Below are 19,207 nucleotides of genomic sequence, written 5' to 3' on the forward strand. Positions count from 1 at the left end.
ACATGTTGAGACCATCTTAATATAGATAGCCCCAGCCTAGCTGGTCAAAGACTGTCCCTAGGCGAGACCAGCAGAACTGCCCAGTGAAGCCCAAACTGCCAACCCATGGAACTGTAAGCAAATAAAAAGGTCATTATATTAAGTCATTAAGTTTTGGGGTGGTTTGTTACACAGCTATACATAGCTGACGCAGAGACCATCAGAAGTGAGCCTTTCTGTTCATCAGAGACACCCTCCCTTGAAGGCAAAGCTTCAAATGAGGGGCCCACCTCAGCAAGATGCTGCCACTAAAACTTTCTGGGAAAAGTTACATTGTCCCTACTTGCCTTGGCCCCTTGCTGAACCCCTGCAAAACGTGGAAATGTCCCTGAGTTCTTACTCTCCATCTTATTCACTCCTGCTCAGATCCGAGGTCTTTCGCTGCCTCATGCTAGTCTTTGCCTTCCAATGATCCCATCTTGTCTCTGGCTTCACAGATCTGGTTTTGGAATCTCACACCCAACCCCTCTATTACACATCCTCACAGTCCCTCAGCTTTTGCTATTGCTATCCCTGCCTCTAGACAAATTGCTCGTTGTAATTGCAAACCACAGTCCCGGATAATCTCATTATTTCTATGAAGCAGTGATGCAGAATCTATTAAAAATAACAGTAAACAAAACTGACTTTAAACAACTAACAGCACTGTTCAGACTAGAGTCATTGTGTAAGGCTAAATAACGATTCTGATCAAGCTACAACTGATAAAAACAGCTTGGGCAATACCTTAAGAGCAAATTAATGTCACATTAGAAAATCGGCCTCGTTTCTTCATTAGAGGGCTGATAGAAATGGGTAATTTTTTAATTTAAAATAAAATGTCGCTATAAAGTATAAGTGGACCCCCTCCCACTATGTCGCCTTGAAGGAAACAATACTTCTTGTGCATATCAGTCCTGATATGATTAATTTTAAAGTTGGTCAGACCCCATAAATACCACCTTTTCACATTTTTGTCACTCCCTTTCTTCCAAGGAGCTCCAAGAGAATATTTCATTTTTAAACAACTACATACAGCTGAGAACAATGTCACTCTTCTTTTTTGGCCATGCCACACAGCTTGTGGGATCTTCCCCAACCAGAGATTGAACCCAGGCCATGGCAGTGAAAGCCCAGAATCCTTAACCACTAGGCCACCATGGAACTCCCAAAAATGTCACTCTTAATACAGGAGGCTAAATGGACCATAACCTATAAGCAAAAGCCAAACAAGTGCCTGACTGCAATGTTTACCTATCCCAGTGACCGCACAGCAGTTACCCTCTTTGTCTTTAAGACTATTTAAGCAAATATATAAGCTACAAAGCCGCCTATGTTGCCTATTTTTAATGGGCTCTGAAGAGTAGGACATGAAATTATAGCCTTTAAACAGTCTTGCTGCTTCTATGGAAACAATCAGGAAGATGGCTATAGATGAACTGAGAGGCTCATTATCTCTTCACCCTAGAGACTGTCACTTTTTTTTTTTTTTTTTTGCGGTACGCGGGCCTCTCACTGTTGTGGCCTCTCCCATTGCGGAGCACAGGCTCCAGACGCGCAGGCTCAGCGGCCACGGCTCACGGGCTTAGTTGCTCCGCGGCATGCGGAATCCTCCCGGACCGGGCCACGAACCCATGTCCCCTGCATCGGCAGGCGGACTCTCAACCACTGCGCCACCAGGGAAGCCCGAGACTGTCACTTTTTAAACAACCAATGAGAATTTATTTTAGTAAAGATATACAATCTAGTCCTGATCTAGACTTATGCCAAAAATATCACTATTCTTAAATTTGTCCTAATGATCATTAATTTGAAAATACACAGAGACACTTCCCCTAGTACTATTTCAGCCACCCAACTGCCATATTAAAAATGTTTCCGCAACGGCCCTTGTTGAAGGTCAGGCACTGGATTTAGGACTCCAGAAACTTGAAAGGGCATCTACGAGGAAAAATAAAAAAGGATTACATAGTAAAGCATTCTCTGTGACGGGCCCCAGTCACCCTAGGGACACTAAACATAAGAAAGTACAAACTGTTTCTGAATTGCCCAAAATTAAACCCAGTTAATCTCCCTACACAGATATTTGTTTTCACCCACCCCTATGTCATTAATTCCCTCTCCTAACAAAAAAGGTGTCCTAACCAAACAGTGATGACTGAGTTTGAATTTCTGTTAAGGTACTGACTTCAATACTGAACGTTTTATTTGCTTTGTGTTATATAACTTAGACTAAACTATTAAATCCTTTAATTACTCAATTACCGAAATGTTTTAAAATCAAGGGAAAAGAAGGGACCATGATTCAAACTCACCATTTAAGTGACTAAAACTGACACAGGTGTCATTTTTTTTCTAAGTGGAGTTAATTTCACAATGTCTTTGTAATTTCACCAAAAAAACTATTTTGTCAGTTCTTTCTTACTTCATTACATAAAAGAAGATAAACTGAAGTGATTCTGTCTACCACATCCAGTCCCAAGACTCTGAAGTGACTTCTCAAGGAAATGTAACATTCTGATACTTCTGAAAATACTGGATCTCATTCGGGAGGATTCCGTGTTTACAGTAATCACAAGAATATCCTAGAATGAGTTAAGTGAGTAAGATAAAAACTCATACTTCAAAACTGTCTTTCTACGTCAACAGGGGTATCTGTTTCACCATACACAAAAAAGAATAACTGTCCTTCTGAAAATATGAATCAATTCGCTTTCTAATAGAGCACAGGGTGAAAACATTTTTTTTTTTTTAATCAGGTTAGCACTGTTTGTCTCCTTTTGTACTTCTAAGTCAGTGGCGATGCCTTAGCATGTTATCAGGAGGTAGCCTCGGGATATTTACAGCCATCATAATAATATTTAGTCAGTTTTGGAACATTTCTGAGAAATTATCATCCAGCACTCTCCAGTAAGACTTTTTGTGGTGATGGAAATAATCTGTATCCGCACTATCCAGTAAGGTACTTTACTGGACAGTGCAGGTTACAGACCTAAAATTAAATAAATAAAATACAGTTCCTCAGCTGCAGTAGTCACAGTTGGCTGCACTTGAAAATGTGGCTCGTGTCACTGAGGAACTGTATGCTATTTCATTTTTAAAGACTTTATAGTTTTAAAGCAGTTTTAGGGTCACAGCAAAATTGAGAGGAAGGCAGAGACTTCCCATGTACCCCCTGCTCCCACACATGCACAGCCTCCAGCATTACCAACATCCCCCAAAAGAGTGGTACATTTGCTACAACTGATGAACTTACACTGACACATCCTTGGCATTCAAAGCCCACTGTTCACGTTAGGGCTCACCCTCTGTGTTGTACATTCTGTGGGTTTGGACAAATGTATGACACGTATCCATCATTATGGTATCACACAGAGCAGTTTCACTGCCCTAAACATCCTCTGTGCTCTGCCTCTTCGTTCCTTTCCACCCCCAAATTTATTTAATTTTAATTAATTCAAACTGAAATAGCCACATGTGGCTAGTGGCTACCATTCCGGACAGCTCAGAACTAGACACTGCTAGGAATGCCGTTGTTGCTCTGACTGCTATAAAGTTATCAGCCTGGCAGCAGGGACCTGGCTCTAGTGCAGAAGCTCTGCTCCAGCTAATGATCAGCCCTGAAGTACATCTATTTCCTGCTCCTCAACCTGTTATTTGCCATTTCTCTCTCTCTCTCTCTCCCCCCCCCCTCTCTCTCTCTCTCACACACACACACACACACACACACACAGACAGGTTCCACCTCACAGACAGGTTCCACCTCACTGACAGGTTCTAACTAAGGATTAAAAATATAGTCTAGGGCTTCCCTGGTGGCACAGTGGTTAAGAATCCTCCTGCCAATGCAGGGGACACGGGTTCAAGCCCTGGTCCGGGAAGATCCCACATGCCGCGGAGCAACTAAGCCCGTGCGCCACAACTACTGAGCCTGTGCTCTAGAGCCCGCGAGCCACAACTACTGAACCTGCACACCTAGAGCCCGTGCTCCACAACAAGAGAAGCCACCGCAATGAGAAGCCCACACACCGCAACGAAGAGCAGCCCCTGCTCGCGGCAACTAGAGAAAAGCCCAAGCAGCAACAAAGACCCAACGCAGCCAAAAATAAGTAAGTTAATTAATTTTAAAAATATATATTTATAGTCTATTCTAACAGCCAGGCAAAAGATGATAGTTGAAATTAAACTATTTTATGTTTATATATCACCTGGTTTATGTGTTAAATAAACATGCTCTAATGAAGAAAGATATATAAAGATCATTTCAACCCCTCTAAAGAAAGATTTTTACTATAAAATCTATACGTTAAATATGTTCCCAGATAAGATATATATTTACTTCATTAAAATGGTAGTTATAAAAGTCACTGAGTCGATAACATTTCTAACTTCTTCCTTCCCACCAATGAGGAATCAACATGATGTAAGTAGAAGAAAACACTGAACTGGGAACTTCCCTGGTGGCACAGCGGTTAAGAATCCACCTGCCAATGCAGGGGACACAGGTGCGAGCCCTGGTCCGGGAAGATCCCACATGCCGGGGAGCAACCAAGCCCAAGCACCACAACTACTGAGCCTGAGGTCTAGAGCCCGCGAGCCACAACTACTGAGCCCGCACACCTAGAGCCCACGTTCCACAACAAAGACAAGCCACGGCAATGAGAGGCCCGAGCACCGCATGGAGAAGCCGGCGTACCGCAACAAAGAATAGCCCCTGGTCACCGCAACTAGAGAAAGCTGCGCAGCAACGAAGACCCAACGCAGCCAAAATATAAGGAAAAAAAGAAACACTGAACCGGGTAGGAAGCATTGGCCTGAGATTCTAAGGACTTCTGGACCACAGGCAAATTAAGTTAGGTTGTTAGAATCTTCAGTTGTAGAAACAAAGGAACAGGAATGGACTTTCTCTTCAGTTTCCTCCAAAATTAAATTTCATTATCCCCCTATATTCCTATGCTATTCCTCACTTAGGAGCTGACCTTAAAAAACCAGCACTGACCTATATCATTCCTACCCCTGGGCACTCTCTTCCCCTGCTTTCTTGAGTCATCTCATAATTAAGAAACGGGCTGGTGACATTGCCAATTTCAAAGGAAGGAAGAAAGGAAAGGAAGGGAGGAAAGGATGAAGTGAGGGAGGGAAGAAGGAAGGACAGACCAAATAATTCAAAGTAAAATGTCAACAACACAAGACACGCCAACAGGAACCAATCCATAAAATGAATCCTTTTCAATCCCCAAACAAAACTGAGCAGGAAAGAAACCATTAGGGATGCCCCTTATTACAAGCCCCGGTACAAACTGATGCTACCGTTCAAAACAAGATCACAAATTCTTCTAAGACCTCAACCATCAATAGAGTGATTGTGAGAAGTTTCAGAATTGTCACAGGTCACTGGCTTCTAAAACACTCCCCCAATGAAGATCTATCATTCACATGATAGAAAGTCATCCATCTCTACTTACCATACTAGTTCTTCTGGTACATCAGTGACTAAACGTTGGAAACCTGAACCCCATAAATGTCACAAGAATGTGTATTTTCACCTGAGCGAAGAAGTGAATGAACACCCAGGACTAGGCCTCTGAGTTATACTAAATGCCACTTACTAGGAAGAAGTTTGAAGATAAAACTATTTTAAAATGATGTTTTAAGTTCTATCTTAAAATGATGTTTTCCCATACATCAAAATATACAATTAGTTTAAAAGGTCAATTCATCTAATTCCTCAATGTCCAAGAAGTTTTTTAAAGCTTTAAGTGAGAGTTTATTCCCAAATATTTGTTTGGCAAATGGGAAGAAACTTGAAATACATCAGCATTTACTCACATCAGATTCCCAAAGTGTTTATGTAAATCAATTCTGAACTAAAGCTCTGCCAATCCATTCTCTAAAGGACTGCTATTTCTCCTCTACTTTCCAGTTAAGCCGAATCTAAAATGCCTTTCTAATTAATATACTGAATTCTTCTTTAGCAGCAAAAACTTGACCAATGAACAGCGGATTTGGAAAAAGAAACACCTGAAGCACTTGAATCACTTCAGCCATCTTGGAGTTGTTTGGGGATAATTTAAGCAAAACTGTCCTGGAGGAAAACGTAAAACCTCACTTGATTACATGGAGAATTTTTTTTTAACGGGGAAAAAACCTTTCCCAAAAATACACCACAGAGGAATTACAACACCTATTAGACTGGTTTTGACTTTAAAAGATCCAGTTCTATGGTCTTAGCATGTACCACACCAATCCCATCACCCCCCAGTCCCTTGTCACTTATAAAAATACAATTCCTGCCATCGTATCAACCTTTGAAAACCACCCGTCTGATATTCTGCTGCTGTGTTTCACCTGTATCCCTGATCTTCTTCAACAGTCCTGATTTCTACACAGCAAGAAGGCCCACAGATCTTCAAGGTTGGGTTATATATAACTACACAAACAGCAAGAGAGAGCTCATGGGTACACTCAAGAAAGGAAAGCTCTAAAGAAGAGGAGAGGCGTGCTAGGACTTCCCCCACCCTGCTCCGCAATGCCTGAGTGAAAGGACGCAGAGACTGTGGCAGGGAGCTCCGGGTCCTTTAATCTGGGGAGGCCACCTCGCAGAACAATGACCTCAGGAAAGCCAGGCCTCTGGCTGGCTGGCTGCCTGCCTGCACAGCACAGGCAGGTGCAAGTGCTCAAAGTGCTTACTCTTGATCTGGGAGGATTAATGAGCTAATTTCTACAGAGCCCTTTAAGCTGATTGGCCCAAACGCAACTGAATAAGCATCATCATTAACGACAGGCAAGATGAAATCTTCAGGATCCAAGGAGGAAAATATTCAGAAGCGAGGCAATTGTTCCTCTTCCACAGGGGGTGGGAGGGCATTTATCCCTAAAATTCAGACCTTCATCCAGAAAACACTTATCGAATCTTTAACAGGAGGTGTGGGCTATGGAGGCCAAAGGCCTGTCCTCAAGGAGGAGTGCCGGGATGGGCAAGGAGGCAAACCATCTGCACAGGGTATGAGGACCACCAGGGGTGAAAGAGACAAGAGAGGAGCAGAGGGGAAGGCGGTTCAGGGGCAGAGACTGTTTCTGTGAAATCATTTATTCCGGGTCTTAAAAGGGAGACCGGATCAGGGTGGGCTCCGTTTATGAACATGCATCAAGCTATACGTTTATGACATGTATACTCTTCCTTGTGCATATTACACTTCAATAAAGATAACGCTTAAAAGGAGAGACAGGAGTTCTCTGTTAAATACATGAAAATGGAACGGAAGGGGTGTGGAAGGGTGTTCCAAGCACAGGGAAAACTTGCCTAGCAGGGGCTGAGAAAGCATGAAGCATTTCAGCAACTGCAAAAAGGTTCCCACTGGCTGCGAGTCTGTCCTGAGAATAGAAATGACAAAGGGTGTGGGGCAGAGGGGGGAAACACTGAATGGGAGGCAAGAGACAATTCCCGAAGGCCTTAAACACCTGCTCAGAGTTCATCTTAAGGATGATGGCAGAGCCACTAAAAGTGTTTCAGCCTGGGGTTAACTGATAAAACTTTGGGTACAGCAGTATCACTTTGGTAGCAATGCATACTAGAGCTGGAAGCAAGGCTGCAGACAAGGAACCTGGTCAGGAAGTCATTACAGTCATCCAAGTTAAGAACTGATAAGAGCCCGAACTGAACTGGCAATGGCCAAGAGGAAGAGTGAGAGACAGATCAAAGAAGGGATCCAGCACGCAGAGTATTTAGGACTGAGGACCAATCAGATGTGGGAGAGAGAGGAAGACGGGCAAGTGCAGGCTGAGCAGCACGTTTCTGCTTCACACTCAAGGGTCTTGTGTAAGATGGAGAACGTTGAAGGAGCAGGATTACGATGAAGCAAAGGTAGCGAGGCAGTGAGTTTCACTGTGAGTATGAAGTTCTGTGAAGTATCTAAACAAAGATGTTTAAAAGGTAGCCCTCATACCAGTCCAAAGACCAGAGAGGCCCTGGGCATTTTAGGCAGTGGTTGAAGCCTCAGACCCACAGAGAAGTGGATCCTGGAGCAGAGATACGCGGGGAAGGAGCAGGAGAAACGGCAGATGGTGCCGACTCCTGCAGAGAGAGGAAGAGAGGGAAAGCCTGCAGTGTCCACTGGCTGCAGCCACAGAAGGTCACGGTGACTGTGGACATTCCAATTTTGGCTTCTTAGCAAGAGGGCAGACGCCAGATTGCAGTGAGCTGAGAAGTGGATGGGAGGTTCTCCACTGGGAAGGGAAGGAAAGAGATAAGGCGGGAGCTAGAGGAAGAAGGAGTAGTGAGAGTGTAGGTGTTTTGTTCTCTTTTGCTGTGAATGATTGCAGGGAGACGAGAATATTTATAAGTAGAAGGAAGAGCAGCAGGCAAGGAAGGAGACAGGAGAGCAACAGTGATGACCTGATCTGCAGACAAATGCCCCGTCCCCTGACCCGCTGGGGCACACAGTGACCATTTCTTTTAGTCAGCAGCATTTCCTGCCAGCACGGCAGCCTCCGCAGGGCGGATGCAGAGGTGGGAGAAAAATGCAGTCGGAGCAGGTTGCTCACAGAGCCCTTTCGCGACGGGCCGTACCTCCAGCAACCTTCCCGCAGGATGCTCTCACCACTTGTCAGAGGGCCATCTGGCACCCGAGGCCCCGAGCTGTCCTGTTCCACAGGTCTCTGCAGCTACCTCCCCGCAGGGGCCTCAGGCTGCCCCGCCAGCAGCCCACTGGAAGGCGCCGCCCACTGGAAGGCGGGGGCTCGCGGGCCAACTCCCCCTCCTGCAAACTCCCTGATGCAAACTGAGCAGAGAAACTCTACAGGACGCTCCACAGTCTGGCCAGAGTCAGGGCAGTATTCTCTGCCGGTAACTCGGACCTGATCAGCCGGCGCAGCGCAGGGCAGCGCAGGCTCAGACTCCCGGAGAGCTCGCCCTGTGCCAGGCACTGTTCTAAGTGCTCCAGAGTCTCCCTTTCTCTGCAACCCTATCGTAATCATCTCCAGGTCGAAAATGAGGAAACCGAGTACAGACACCTCCAAATAACTGGCTCAAGGTCGCGAGGCCAGCGACTGCTACTGCCAGGCCATCTGACTCCAGAGCCCGCCACGTTTTAATTTACTCTCCAACACCATCAAAAATGGGGGATACAACAGACTTATAAGAGACAGGGGGAAATTTATAATTTTATCTGTCACAAGGCAAATGCATAAAGTATTATAGAAATTCTAACATTAGTTTCTCTTAACCCAGAGATTTTTCCCACATGCTAGTTTGAACAGCACATTTAAAAGCATTTCTATTGAATTAATTAACACCACCGAACTGTACACTTAGAAAATGGTTAAAATGGTAAGTCTTATGTTACCTATATTTGTATATTTTACCACAATAATAAAAAAAAACGAAAAGAGCAGTTCTATACACATTTTTCTCCTTACAAAAAAAAAAGTGAAACGATATGAAAATCAAAACACCTGTGCAAAGCTAAGCATCTCAGGACTCTTTGTTTTCTTCTAAAAAAAAAAAAGCCAACGTGGGACTTCCCTGGTGGTCCAGTGGTTAATGCTCAGTGCTCCCAATGCAGGGGGCCCAGGTTCCATCCCTGGTCAGGGAACTAGATCCCGCATGCATGCCCCAACTAAGAGCCCACATGCCACAACTAAGGAGCCCGCATGCCCCAACTAAAGATCCCGCGTGCTGCAACTAAGACCCAGCACAGCCAAATAAATAAATAAATAAAAGGCAAGTTAACAACTGACAGCAACAGCAAAGCAGCCCAGTTTAAAGGTCTGGGAGATTAAAATACACACTCGGTGCTCCAGGCCTCTGAGATCCTGTGCAAAAGAGTGTGACGCAGTATAGTTCCACTGTCCTCAAGATCCCTCTAGAACATCTATAAAACCAGTTCTAATCCCTAAACCACAGAGCTCCACAGAACCTCTGAGAGCACAGAGCAGAGCTCTGGGCTACTGCTCCTTGAAGACCTGGAGAGTTGCCTATTACTTGTGCCTGGGGAAGATGCACCGGAATGGTTAAACAAAGCTCCGGGGAGAGAAATCAACAGAGTACTTGAGAACCCCTCTGTCAACTACAGTTAGGAGTCTAGGAACCAAATTCTTTTTGTTGACTAGAACCAGAAATGCAGCAGGTGGTACTTTTGGATCACTCTAAATGACTGCCCAGGATAAAAGTGAAGCAACGCTGAGAAATAAGGTGCAAAACTACAGAAAGACTCATCCTGCAAAAAATATCTAAGAAAATCAAACATGCTCTGAGGCATGGGTCTATTTAGTGTTTCTCAGAGGAAAACCAACAAAGATAACAGACCCTGCTAGAACTATCCGATTCTAATAAGGAAACTGATACTGCATTGAATATAACTCTTTGACAGGAAAGTTCCTTGAGGCTGTTCAATCGATTACGGAAGCCCAAGTCAACATTTACATGATTCACTTTTTGTTCTTTGTTTAGCAAATCAAAGTGATAATATTAATACCACCAACAAATAAACTAATTTTTCAACTAGCATATCTTTGGGTGCCCCATATACTTCTAAAGAGCGAATCTGAGAGATGGGGGGGGGTTTGAGGAACAAGGATTGATGAGGCTGAAGAGTATTAAACAAGCTAGAACACCTCCCATGAGCAGTTATTTCTATAGGAGACAGAAATATTTGAAATCTACTAATATTGATGGCTAAAAGCAGGAATTTAATCATTTCATAACATGGTTAACCCCTAAGTTAAGCTCCCTCCAATAGATTGTACATCATTTCCAGGTCGCACACAAACTTTTGAACCAGATTACCATTACAAACTCTCCACTGATCTTTCACCACACAAGAACAACAATATAACAAAGAGAAAACTTTATTTTTAGACTTGCAAAATCCTGTGTTTATTTTTCTAAAACAGAAGTCGAACAACTGAACCTGCTTTGTTTGGACTTTAGTAAGCCTCTTCTCCTCTAATCTTGAGACCCCCAACCTCTGCCAGAAGGAAACGAAGAAGAAAAAGTGCTCGGTGCCACGCTGCAAAGCTAAAACACCTTGCCTCTCTTGGCCTTCTGCTCAGGCACATCTGAGCCTCCTGCTGGTCACGGTTCACACTGCCGCAGCCCTATCATATGACACCTGCCTTGTGGCGGGGAGAGGCCAAGGCTGTCCACCCGCACTCGTGTGGAAACTGGTCCAATGTTTGAACTACTAACTTCTGAGTGTAATGTTTAAGCAGAAGTGCTTAACTGCAAGTTCACTCTTCATTACTTAACTAGCATTAAACGCTAAATGGAAATGGGTTTGTAATTCCCTATAAACATTAAGACCCTGGAAAGCCCTATTCCAGCAACTTGACTTCAACACGGGCCCCCCACAGGCCATCTCTTTCAGTTGGAAAATTACGAGATAAATTTTAAATGTAGAAAAGCCCTTTCCACAGTGTGAATGTGCAAAAATCAATGTAGAAGTAATAAGCAGGTGTTTCTGCTTGAAAATTCCTCAGGTAAATTTCTTTTTAATTAAATTGACCAACCATAATTAACAATGCTGCTACTGCAAGCAGAAGGAAGCCCTGCAATCAATCCCCTCACCTTAATTAAACTAAGATTTTATTCAGTTTAGTTGACAAAACTGATGAGCTCAGAACATTGTTTTCAAAAAGCAAAGCTTGCATACTGACCCTAATAATTAACAAAATAAGCATATAAATTGATTATAAGTAAGTGCTGGTCCTGACCCTATGGAAACTATGCGGCTGATACCATCATTCAACTTGTATGCATCATCCCTATGTGCTGGAGACAGAGGGAGAAATAAGACCCTGGAAGAGTTCACAGCTAGGAACTCCTAGCTAGGAAAGGCAGCAATGGAAATAATCAGGCACCTTACAAACTTACTCAACTTCAAAATTCAGCTCAGATGTCTTCTGTGGAATACCCTGTTTCCTTATTTCTCCTAGCAGTCAATCCCTCCTTTGTGCTCTACCAGTGCTCACTCATCACATCTTACAGAGTCGTTTACTTGGGAAGTCCTTGAAGGCAGGGACAATTTTTATTAATTTCTATACTGCTAGCACCTAGCGCGATGCTTGGGACATAGTAGGCCTTTAGATTTTGTTGACCACATAAAAATTATGGAGTTACATGCTGTGAGATATAAAAAGAGGGGCAGAAGAAGCCACCATACTTTGCCTTGGGAGAAGGAGAAGGTTTCTCAAGAACATTCACACTGGCCTTGAAAGCTGAGTGAGATTCACTACAAAGATGGGCACTTAAAGAGCCTGTGAAAGGCTACAAGGAATGGAAGGCCAGACGGGTCCTAAGACAGCTGACTATTCAGGATACAATCAATGCAATCAGAATATGAGAGGGGGCAAGCCAGTTGAGAGCAGGCCTTAAAACTGGGAAGACGAAGGGGCTTAGCTACCAGGTTAAAGGAGTTTTCACTAAATACTCTAGGCTTTGAGAAGCGCTTTAAAATATTTAATCCACGCAGTGACAGGAAGACTCATCCTTTTAGAGTCTTTGGCCAAAAGTTATGAAAGTTCTTGGTTTTCAAAGAATTTTATGTACAGATGTTTATTTTAGGTTATTTGGAGCTTTTATAGCCTAGGTTAGGGTTAGGGTTCTGCCCTTCAGTATTTATTTCAGTCTATGCTGTTTCATTCACACAGTGGCAGATGATAAAGGCTCGTTTAAACACCTAATGAAATTCTTAGTATCTGTTTTAGTTTTCTTTAAGGGAGGAGTGAAGCATTCTTTTTAATGAAAAGAAAAAAAAAGTTTAAGAGGAATATCCTGAATTCCTTTTTCATCACCGTACTTAAATATCAAGATATGGGAAGGCAGCATCCCATCCCAGCGCCAGTAAGGTTAGAAGCTGAGGGCCCACTTTACCTGGTGGGTTCCCTAACTGGGTTTAACAAGCCTCTCAGACAAGATGATCCAATAAGGGCCAACACAACTCTCCTGGTCCTTCACGTGCTTGGCCCAGGGAAAGGTAATGCCGGCTTCTTGCCATTCGACTTTGCCAAGTTTTTAAAATGTAAGATAAGGTGGTATTTGTGGGCCGACTAGAAGGCACCGAAAGGCAGAGAGCAGATCACCGACAGCCTCGGCTTTCATTCTTGCAGCTCGGCCTTGGACCAGAGGGAAGCATCGGCCCGGCGCAGGGCAGAAGGCCAGGGTGCCTGCTTTCCACGGGCGACCGGGCTGGGCAGTAGGCGGCGCGCCCAGCTACCGAGAGGCGGGTACCCGGGAACGCCGGGCGGCGCGGAGAGCCGGGCTGTGAGGCGGGCGTGGAGCAGCGGCTGTCAGGGAGGCCAGCATCCTCCCCGGCCTCGGGAAAGAACCTGGGCCTCCGCAACTCCTACGTAGCCCGGTTACCCACGCCGAGAGGCTGCTGACGGGAGACCGAGGCGCGGAGCTTGGAGAGCAGAGGCGCGGCTGCGCCCGCTGGGTCCCCCAGGACGCGGCCCCCAAGGCGCGGCGCGGGGGCGCTGGAAGCCGAGGGCGGCGCCCCCGCAACCCCACCCCGGCCGCGGCTGCCTGCTCGCGTGGCCACCGACCACAGGCTGCGGGCCCGGCGCGCGGGAGGAAGAAAATGCGGCGGCATTGCCGGGTCCCCAGTTCCGCCGCCCCAGCGATCGGGGAGATAAAAGTTTGCAGCATGCGGCTCGTCTGCAGTGCGAGTCACATCCGCCGCGCCGCCTCCTGCAGCACCAGCGCTCACGGAACGAACAAATAAATTAAAAAAAAAAAAAAAAAAAGCTGTTGAAGCCGGTAGGCCCAGAAGCCGACCGCTCTGCCTCCCGGGCGTGCATGGAGGCAAGCCCAGCATCCCGTGTGCCCTCCCGCCCGGCCTCAGCACCCAGGCTGAGCCAGCCCCGCCGCGCCCGCAGCACTGACCGATAACCTCCTGCAGCTCGTACGCGTCCCTGCAGATGGGCCAGCCGACCGCCTGCGCCGCCGGGGCTGGGGCCCCGGGTGCCACCGGAGCCGGCGCTGCTGTCGCGGCCGCCGGGGCCGCCGCCGCCGGTGCCACCGGGGCCGCCTGCTGGGGCTGCTGGACGTGCACGGGCGAGCCGCTCGGCTCCGCCATGATGCTGCCGGAGGAGAGCGAGAAGACGCGCCGGCCGGCGGACGACCTTCCACTTGAAACTTCCCTTCCCTCCCCTCGCCGCCGACACCTCTCGACCAGCGCACGCCCTCCCCGCCCGCCGCCGCCGACGCCGCCGCTGGAGCCAGCCACGAGGGGAGGGAGCAAGGGAGGCCGAGCCGGGCGGAGGGAGGAGGCAGCGCCACCGGAGGCGGGGAGGGGAGGAGGCGGCGGTCGCCGCGCTCGCCGCGCGCCCCGCGCCTCGCGCGCGCAGTTCTGTGTCTCCGCGAGGGGAACCGCCGCCCCGCCGCCCTCTCCCGCCCTGCTTGCGGCCGGGGAAGTTTCCACCGGAGGGGAGCGAGGCCGGGTTAGGTTGGCTTTCGGGGCCCGCGTTCCTCGCCCCCTCACTCCCTGCTTTCCGTGCGCCTTCGCCCCAGACAGTCGGACTCTCCGGAAGATGTCCCCTGGGGACCCCGAGGACGGGGTCGTTGAACCGCCGCCAGGTTCTCAGATTCAGAAGTCTCCCCAAGTAAAGAGAACCTGAAGTTCATTTACAAGTCAGCGAGTGAGACACCTACACGCCGGCCATTTGTAGGACGCCAGTTAAAAAACAACCCGAGTTGTAACTTTCCGGCCACCTACCTGCCAATATCCCTTTCCCCACCTTGCCTAATCTAATCGCAGTCCTTCTGGTTTTTTCTTAGTGAAACATGATTCCTTAGGTCTCTGGCTGTTCACAAACTTTATTCATTTGTTCCAAGCCGCTTGGATCCCAGGGAGGTGATGAAAGGGCCTGTGCAGCTAGAATAAGAAGTGTAAGAAAACTTTGGACACTATTTCAAATTTTAGACCCTTAATAACAAGCCACATTAACCCGTTAGTTAGATAGCAGGCATTTCTTTTACAGAGCATACTGGTTGTCAGAGTTTGTACCGCAGCATAAATAAACTGCGTTGGAAACAATTGCTGCTTTTCATCACTCCCAAAATTACCTCATCCTTAAAATTGCTATGGTATAACCATAGGTCTTCCTAATTACAGGTGTCATATTTAACGCTGAATGTTCTCTGTGTTCCCCTGGTATAGATGACCAAGATTGCACCATCCTTGTCTTAAGGTGAAACGGTGCAGTGACCCAATGGTCATAATGGTCATTTGGCCAAAATTATCTTGTGTCGTTTTCATGATGAGGACTACTGAATAAGAATAATGAGCATATTAAAAAAAAATCAGAAAGATTGTGATACTTTGTCTCCCGTGTTTATATACAAAAATCTCCTTAAATTTTTTTTAAAGATAATTCAGATGAAACCCAGAAATTCATTAGGAGAAACGTTGTATGTCTAATCAAAATATTGATGGAAACCGAACGGTGAGTATGCTTAATCTCTCACAGCATGATGGAACACTTGGGGTAAAGCAACTCCTGTGCTCTGGTCTACACAAAGAAATTTATGCTGAACTGAGAAGTTGTACATTCTTTTATGAAGGAGGGTTCAAAAACTATTAATCTTAATGTCTGTCAAGAAACAGACAACTTCAAGAACAAATAAATTCTAGGCCTCTGATGTCTCAAGGGGGAAAGAATAGGGAACAGGAATGCTGTAACTGTTCACCTCTTAAAGTGCTACTCCCAAGCCGAAGAACATTTAAGGACTATTTTTTAGGGAAAAGAAAAATGATTAAATGAATATGACTTCCATTTTGTCACATGAATTTATATTTTGACTTTCAAACCATGAAGGCCGGGAAACTGTGAAGGCCAGGAAAGTTCTTGGAACTTAATAAGAAAACATAATGTTGTCAAGATCAATAGCACAGATTTGAATCAAACACAGATCACTTAGTTTCCCACAAAGAACAAGTGTTCTGTAGTCATATACCAGATATCTGTACCCAGCAGACTACTTTCCAAATGGCTCCTAGGATGATGACTTGTAAGAACTGATGACTGAGTGCAGACCCATCACTACTGCCAGTAAATCAGTTTAAAGAACATTTACTATCAGTGGCCTTTGGCATCATTTTTATATATGAAGAACAGAGCATGAATTATATTTTTAAATTATATAAAAGCATTGGATTCGAATTTTAAGTTAATGTTTCCATAAACAACTGAGTAGAGTGGTACTTAAAACAAGGAAATATATGTATTTAAAAAGTATTTAACTGATACGCAATTTCCCCTGAAAACCTATTACTAAATTTAAACTGAAAGGTGGCAGGGGAGGAAGCCTTTAAAATGTAAACAACGATTATTTCAATACATATCTTTATTCTTTATTTATCTTTATTTACGTTTAGTCAGAGACTTTAAAACATTAGAAAGAAAAAATAAGAGGCCAAATTTTGTTAAGTGTTTACAACTACCTCATTATATGTCAGGGTTTCTTAACTTGAGCAGTTTTGATATTCTGTGCCGGGTTATTCTCTGTGTTGTAGAGGTCTGTTCTCCTGGCCTCAACTCACTAGATGCCAGTAGTACCCTCGCTCTCAGTCATGACTATCAAAAAGGACCCCAGATGTTGCCAAATGTCCTCTGAAGAGCAAATCACTGCTTTAGGTAAACTGAATATACAAAATTGTCATTTTATAAACAGATTATTGCAGTGGTTATTTGCATTACAAAGAGTTTAAATAGAGTTTAGTTATTCACAAATCCTGAAAAGGATCAGAATATGCTACCCCAAATATGCCACTTTGGCATAAGAATTATTTTGAGCTGAAGGCAATTAAGAAACAATAGACACAGGAAGAGTTCTCTTCCCTCCCCCAGTCTGCCTAAAAACATGGCATAAATTGCCCTTTTGTAAATGAAATTTCCATTTATAAAGGAAATTTCCATTTGCAAAGGTGCCCCCTCTCCCATACCAGGAATGTTATCATGGAGATAGTGCTGAGATGAGTCTGCACAAACAACTCTTATCTACCAGTAGTTTCCCCCATACATTTCCTAGTTACCTTCCCACAACTTACCCATACCCCCAGAAGCCCAAACTCCCTTTTCCTTGTCTAGTCACTTCTCCATAATTTATCACCCTTTGTTAAAATGGTATATAAGCCCCCAATTCTAACCACCCCTTTGAGTTATTCATCACTGAGTACTCCCACACAAATGTGCATTTCACATGCAAATAAACTGTTTTTTCCTCTTGCTAATCTGTCTTTTGTCAGTTTAATTCACAGGCCTCCAGTTACTAAATTTGAGAAGTTAAAGCTTTTCCTCCTGTACAACCTTTTGAACATCTAAAAGAAGATGTGTAGTGTAGTGGCCAAGACCTTGAAGAAAGAAAGTGCCAGATTCAAATCTTACCACCAACAACAATTTTTTTTTTAATCTCTGACTTTGGACTGACTTTAACTTTCTGAGTCTCAATGTCCTCATTCACAAAATCAGCATCATAACTTTGACATGGGTTGTTACAACATAATTTGTATGTAAACAGCTTAACATAATGGCTGACACAGTAAATGTTCAATAAAATGAAAACCCTTATCAATGTCTTCATCATTATTCCTATCGGCCAAGATTTGTAACAAAACATAGAAGAGAAAGATTTATAATAATGGCAATCATGAACTGTACAGACTATAAGCTCCCTGAGGGCAGGCATTTTTGTTCCTTTGGTTCATTGCCGTATCCCAGTGCCTGGAATAACATCTGCCACAGAATATCCTCAGTAAATATTTGTTGAATGAATATAACACTTTTTAAATGGATAAAAACATGCTTTTAAGCATCAGAATGAGTCAGCCATGCCAAGGGTGGATTAGATGGGAGGAAACTGGAGGCAGAGAGACAGATTTGGAAGCCACTGCAATAAAGTTAGAGAAATGTGTATATGAATAAAGCCATGATATTGAGGATAATGATGAGGGGGTAGATTTAAGAATTATTTAAGGAGCAGAAAAATGGAACTTAATGACAGATGAGTTTCCTTTAAAAGTCAAATTGCCCAAATCCATTAAAAAAGTAGATGAACACAAGTACAATGTATAAAGTGTTTTAGAAATACTTCTATTGAAGGAATGAGAGGTTCTCTTGATTGACAGGTGGTCCTTCTCCCATGGCTAACCTATAATCTATTGCAAAGTCACTTCCATTGCCTCATGAGAAAAGGCCAGATGTTCTTGGGTGTGAAGAATATCTATAACCATATTTCCCATTTGCAACTCTCTTATAATTCCTGTTTTAGTAACTATGTTTGAGGGGAAAGTTGTAACAGAGCTGAACATTTATTTCAACAATTGCTTCCAAAGACAAGCACCCAATTTTTTTGAGTTAAAGTGATGGCAGGGCCATAGTAGAAAAGGTATGGGTTTAAGTCTGTAATAGTTGGATTTACATACTTGATCTGCACTTACTAGTTGGCAGCTCAAACTCTCTGAGCTTCTGTTTTCTTAAAATAGGGACAATTATCCCAGGATGATTGGGTTGCAGTAAAGATGAAATGAGTTGGTATGTATAACACACCTTACCCACAGGGACACACTTTAGTAGTATAGCAGTGGCTCCAGAATTTCCTCCTGGGAGGGACTCAAGGGTGGTGGTCTCAGGTTGAATTGCATCGCCCCAAAAGACGTGTCAAAGGCTCAAACCCCAACACTTGTGAATGTGACCTTATTTGCAAATAGGGTCTTGGCAAGTTAAGATTAGGTCAAAATAGATTAGGCTGGGCCTATTCCAATGACCGGTATCCCTACAAGAAGAGGAAATTTGGACCCAGGGATACAGGAAGGATGCCATGTGAGGAGAGAGGCAGAAACTGGAGCGATATGTCTGCACGTGAAGGGATGCCAAAGATTGCCAGCAGCAACCAGAAGCTAGGAGAGAGGCATGGCACAGATTCTCCCTCAGAGCCTCCAGTAGGAGCCAACACTGCTAATACCTTGATTTTGGTCTAGCCTCCAGGCTGGGAGAGAATCAATTTCTGTTGTTTTACTCCACTGAAGTCTGAGGTACTTTGTTACAGCAGCCCTAGGGAAGTAATACTGCGGGATTATGGGATTTGTTCTTTAGCCAACTGCATTTCATTTGGACCAAATTTAGCAATGAGCACCAATGGAAATAACCACTGCTTTGGAGCCATCACTCTACCAAAGCCCTGGACCTTACG

General features: G+C 44.6%; 1 protein-coding gene across 1 annotated transcript in view; it reads right to left on the reverse strand.

Moving 5' to 3' along the window:
* The window catches only part of STK39 (serine/threonine kinase 39), a gene marked incomplete at its 3' end in the record, with an annotated part of 307,961 nt that extends 293,822 nt beyond the window's left edge, over positions 1–14,139 (reverse strand). The window contains exon 1 of the mRNA XM_082841363.1: positions 13,897–14,139. Coding sequence (XP_082697489.1) covers positions 13,897–14,093 — 197 coding nt within the window. The 5' untranslated portion in view covers positions 14,094–14,139. The remainder of the gene's footprint in view (positions 1–13,896) is intronic.
* Positions 14,140–19,207: the final 5,068 nt, after the last annotated feature.

This window comes from Leucopleurus acutus (genome assembly GCF_964270905.1).
Source record: "Leucopleurus acutus genome assembly, chromosome: 6".
Lineage (NCBI taxonomy): Eukaryota > Metazoa > Chordata > Mammalia > Artiodactyla > Delphinidae > Leucopleurus > Leucopleurus acutus.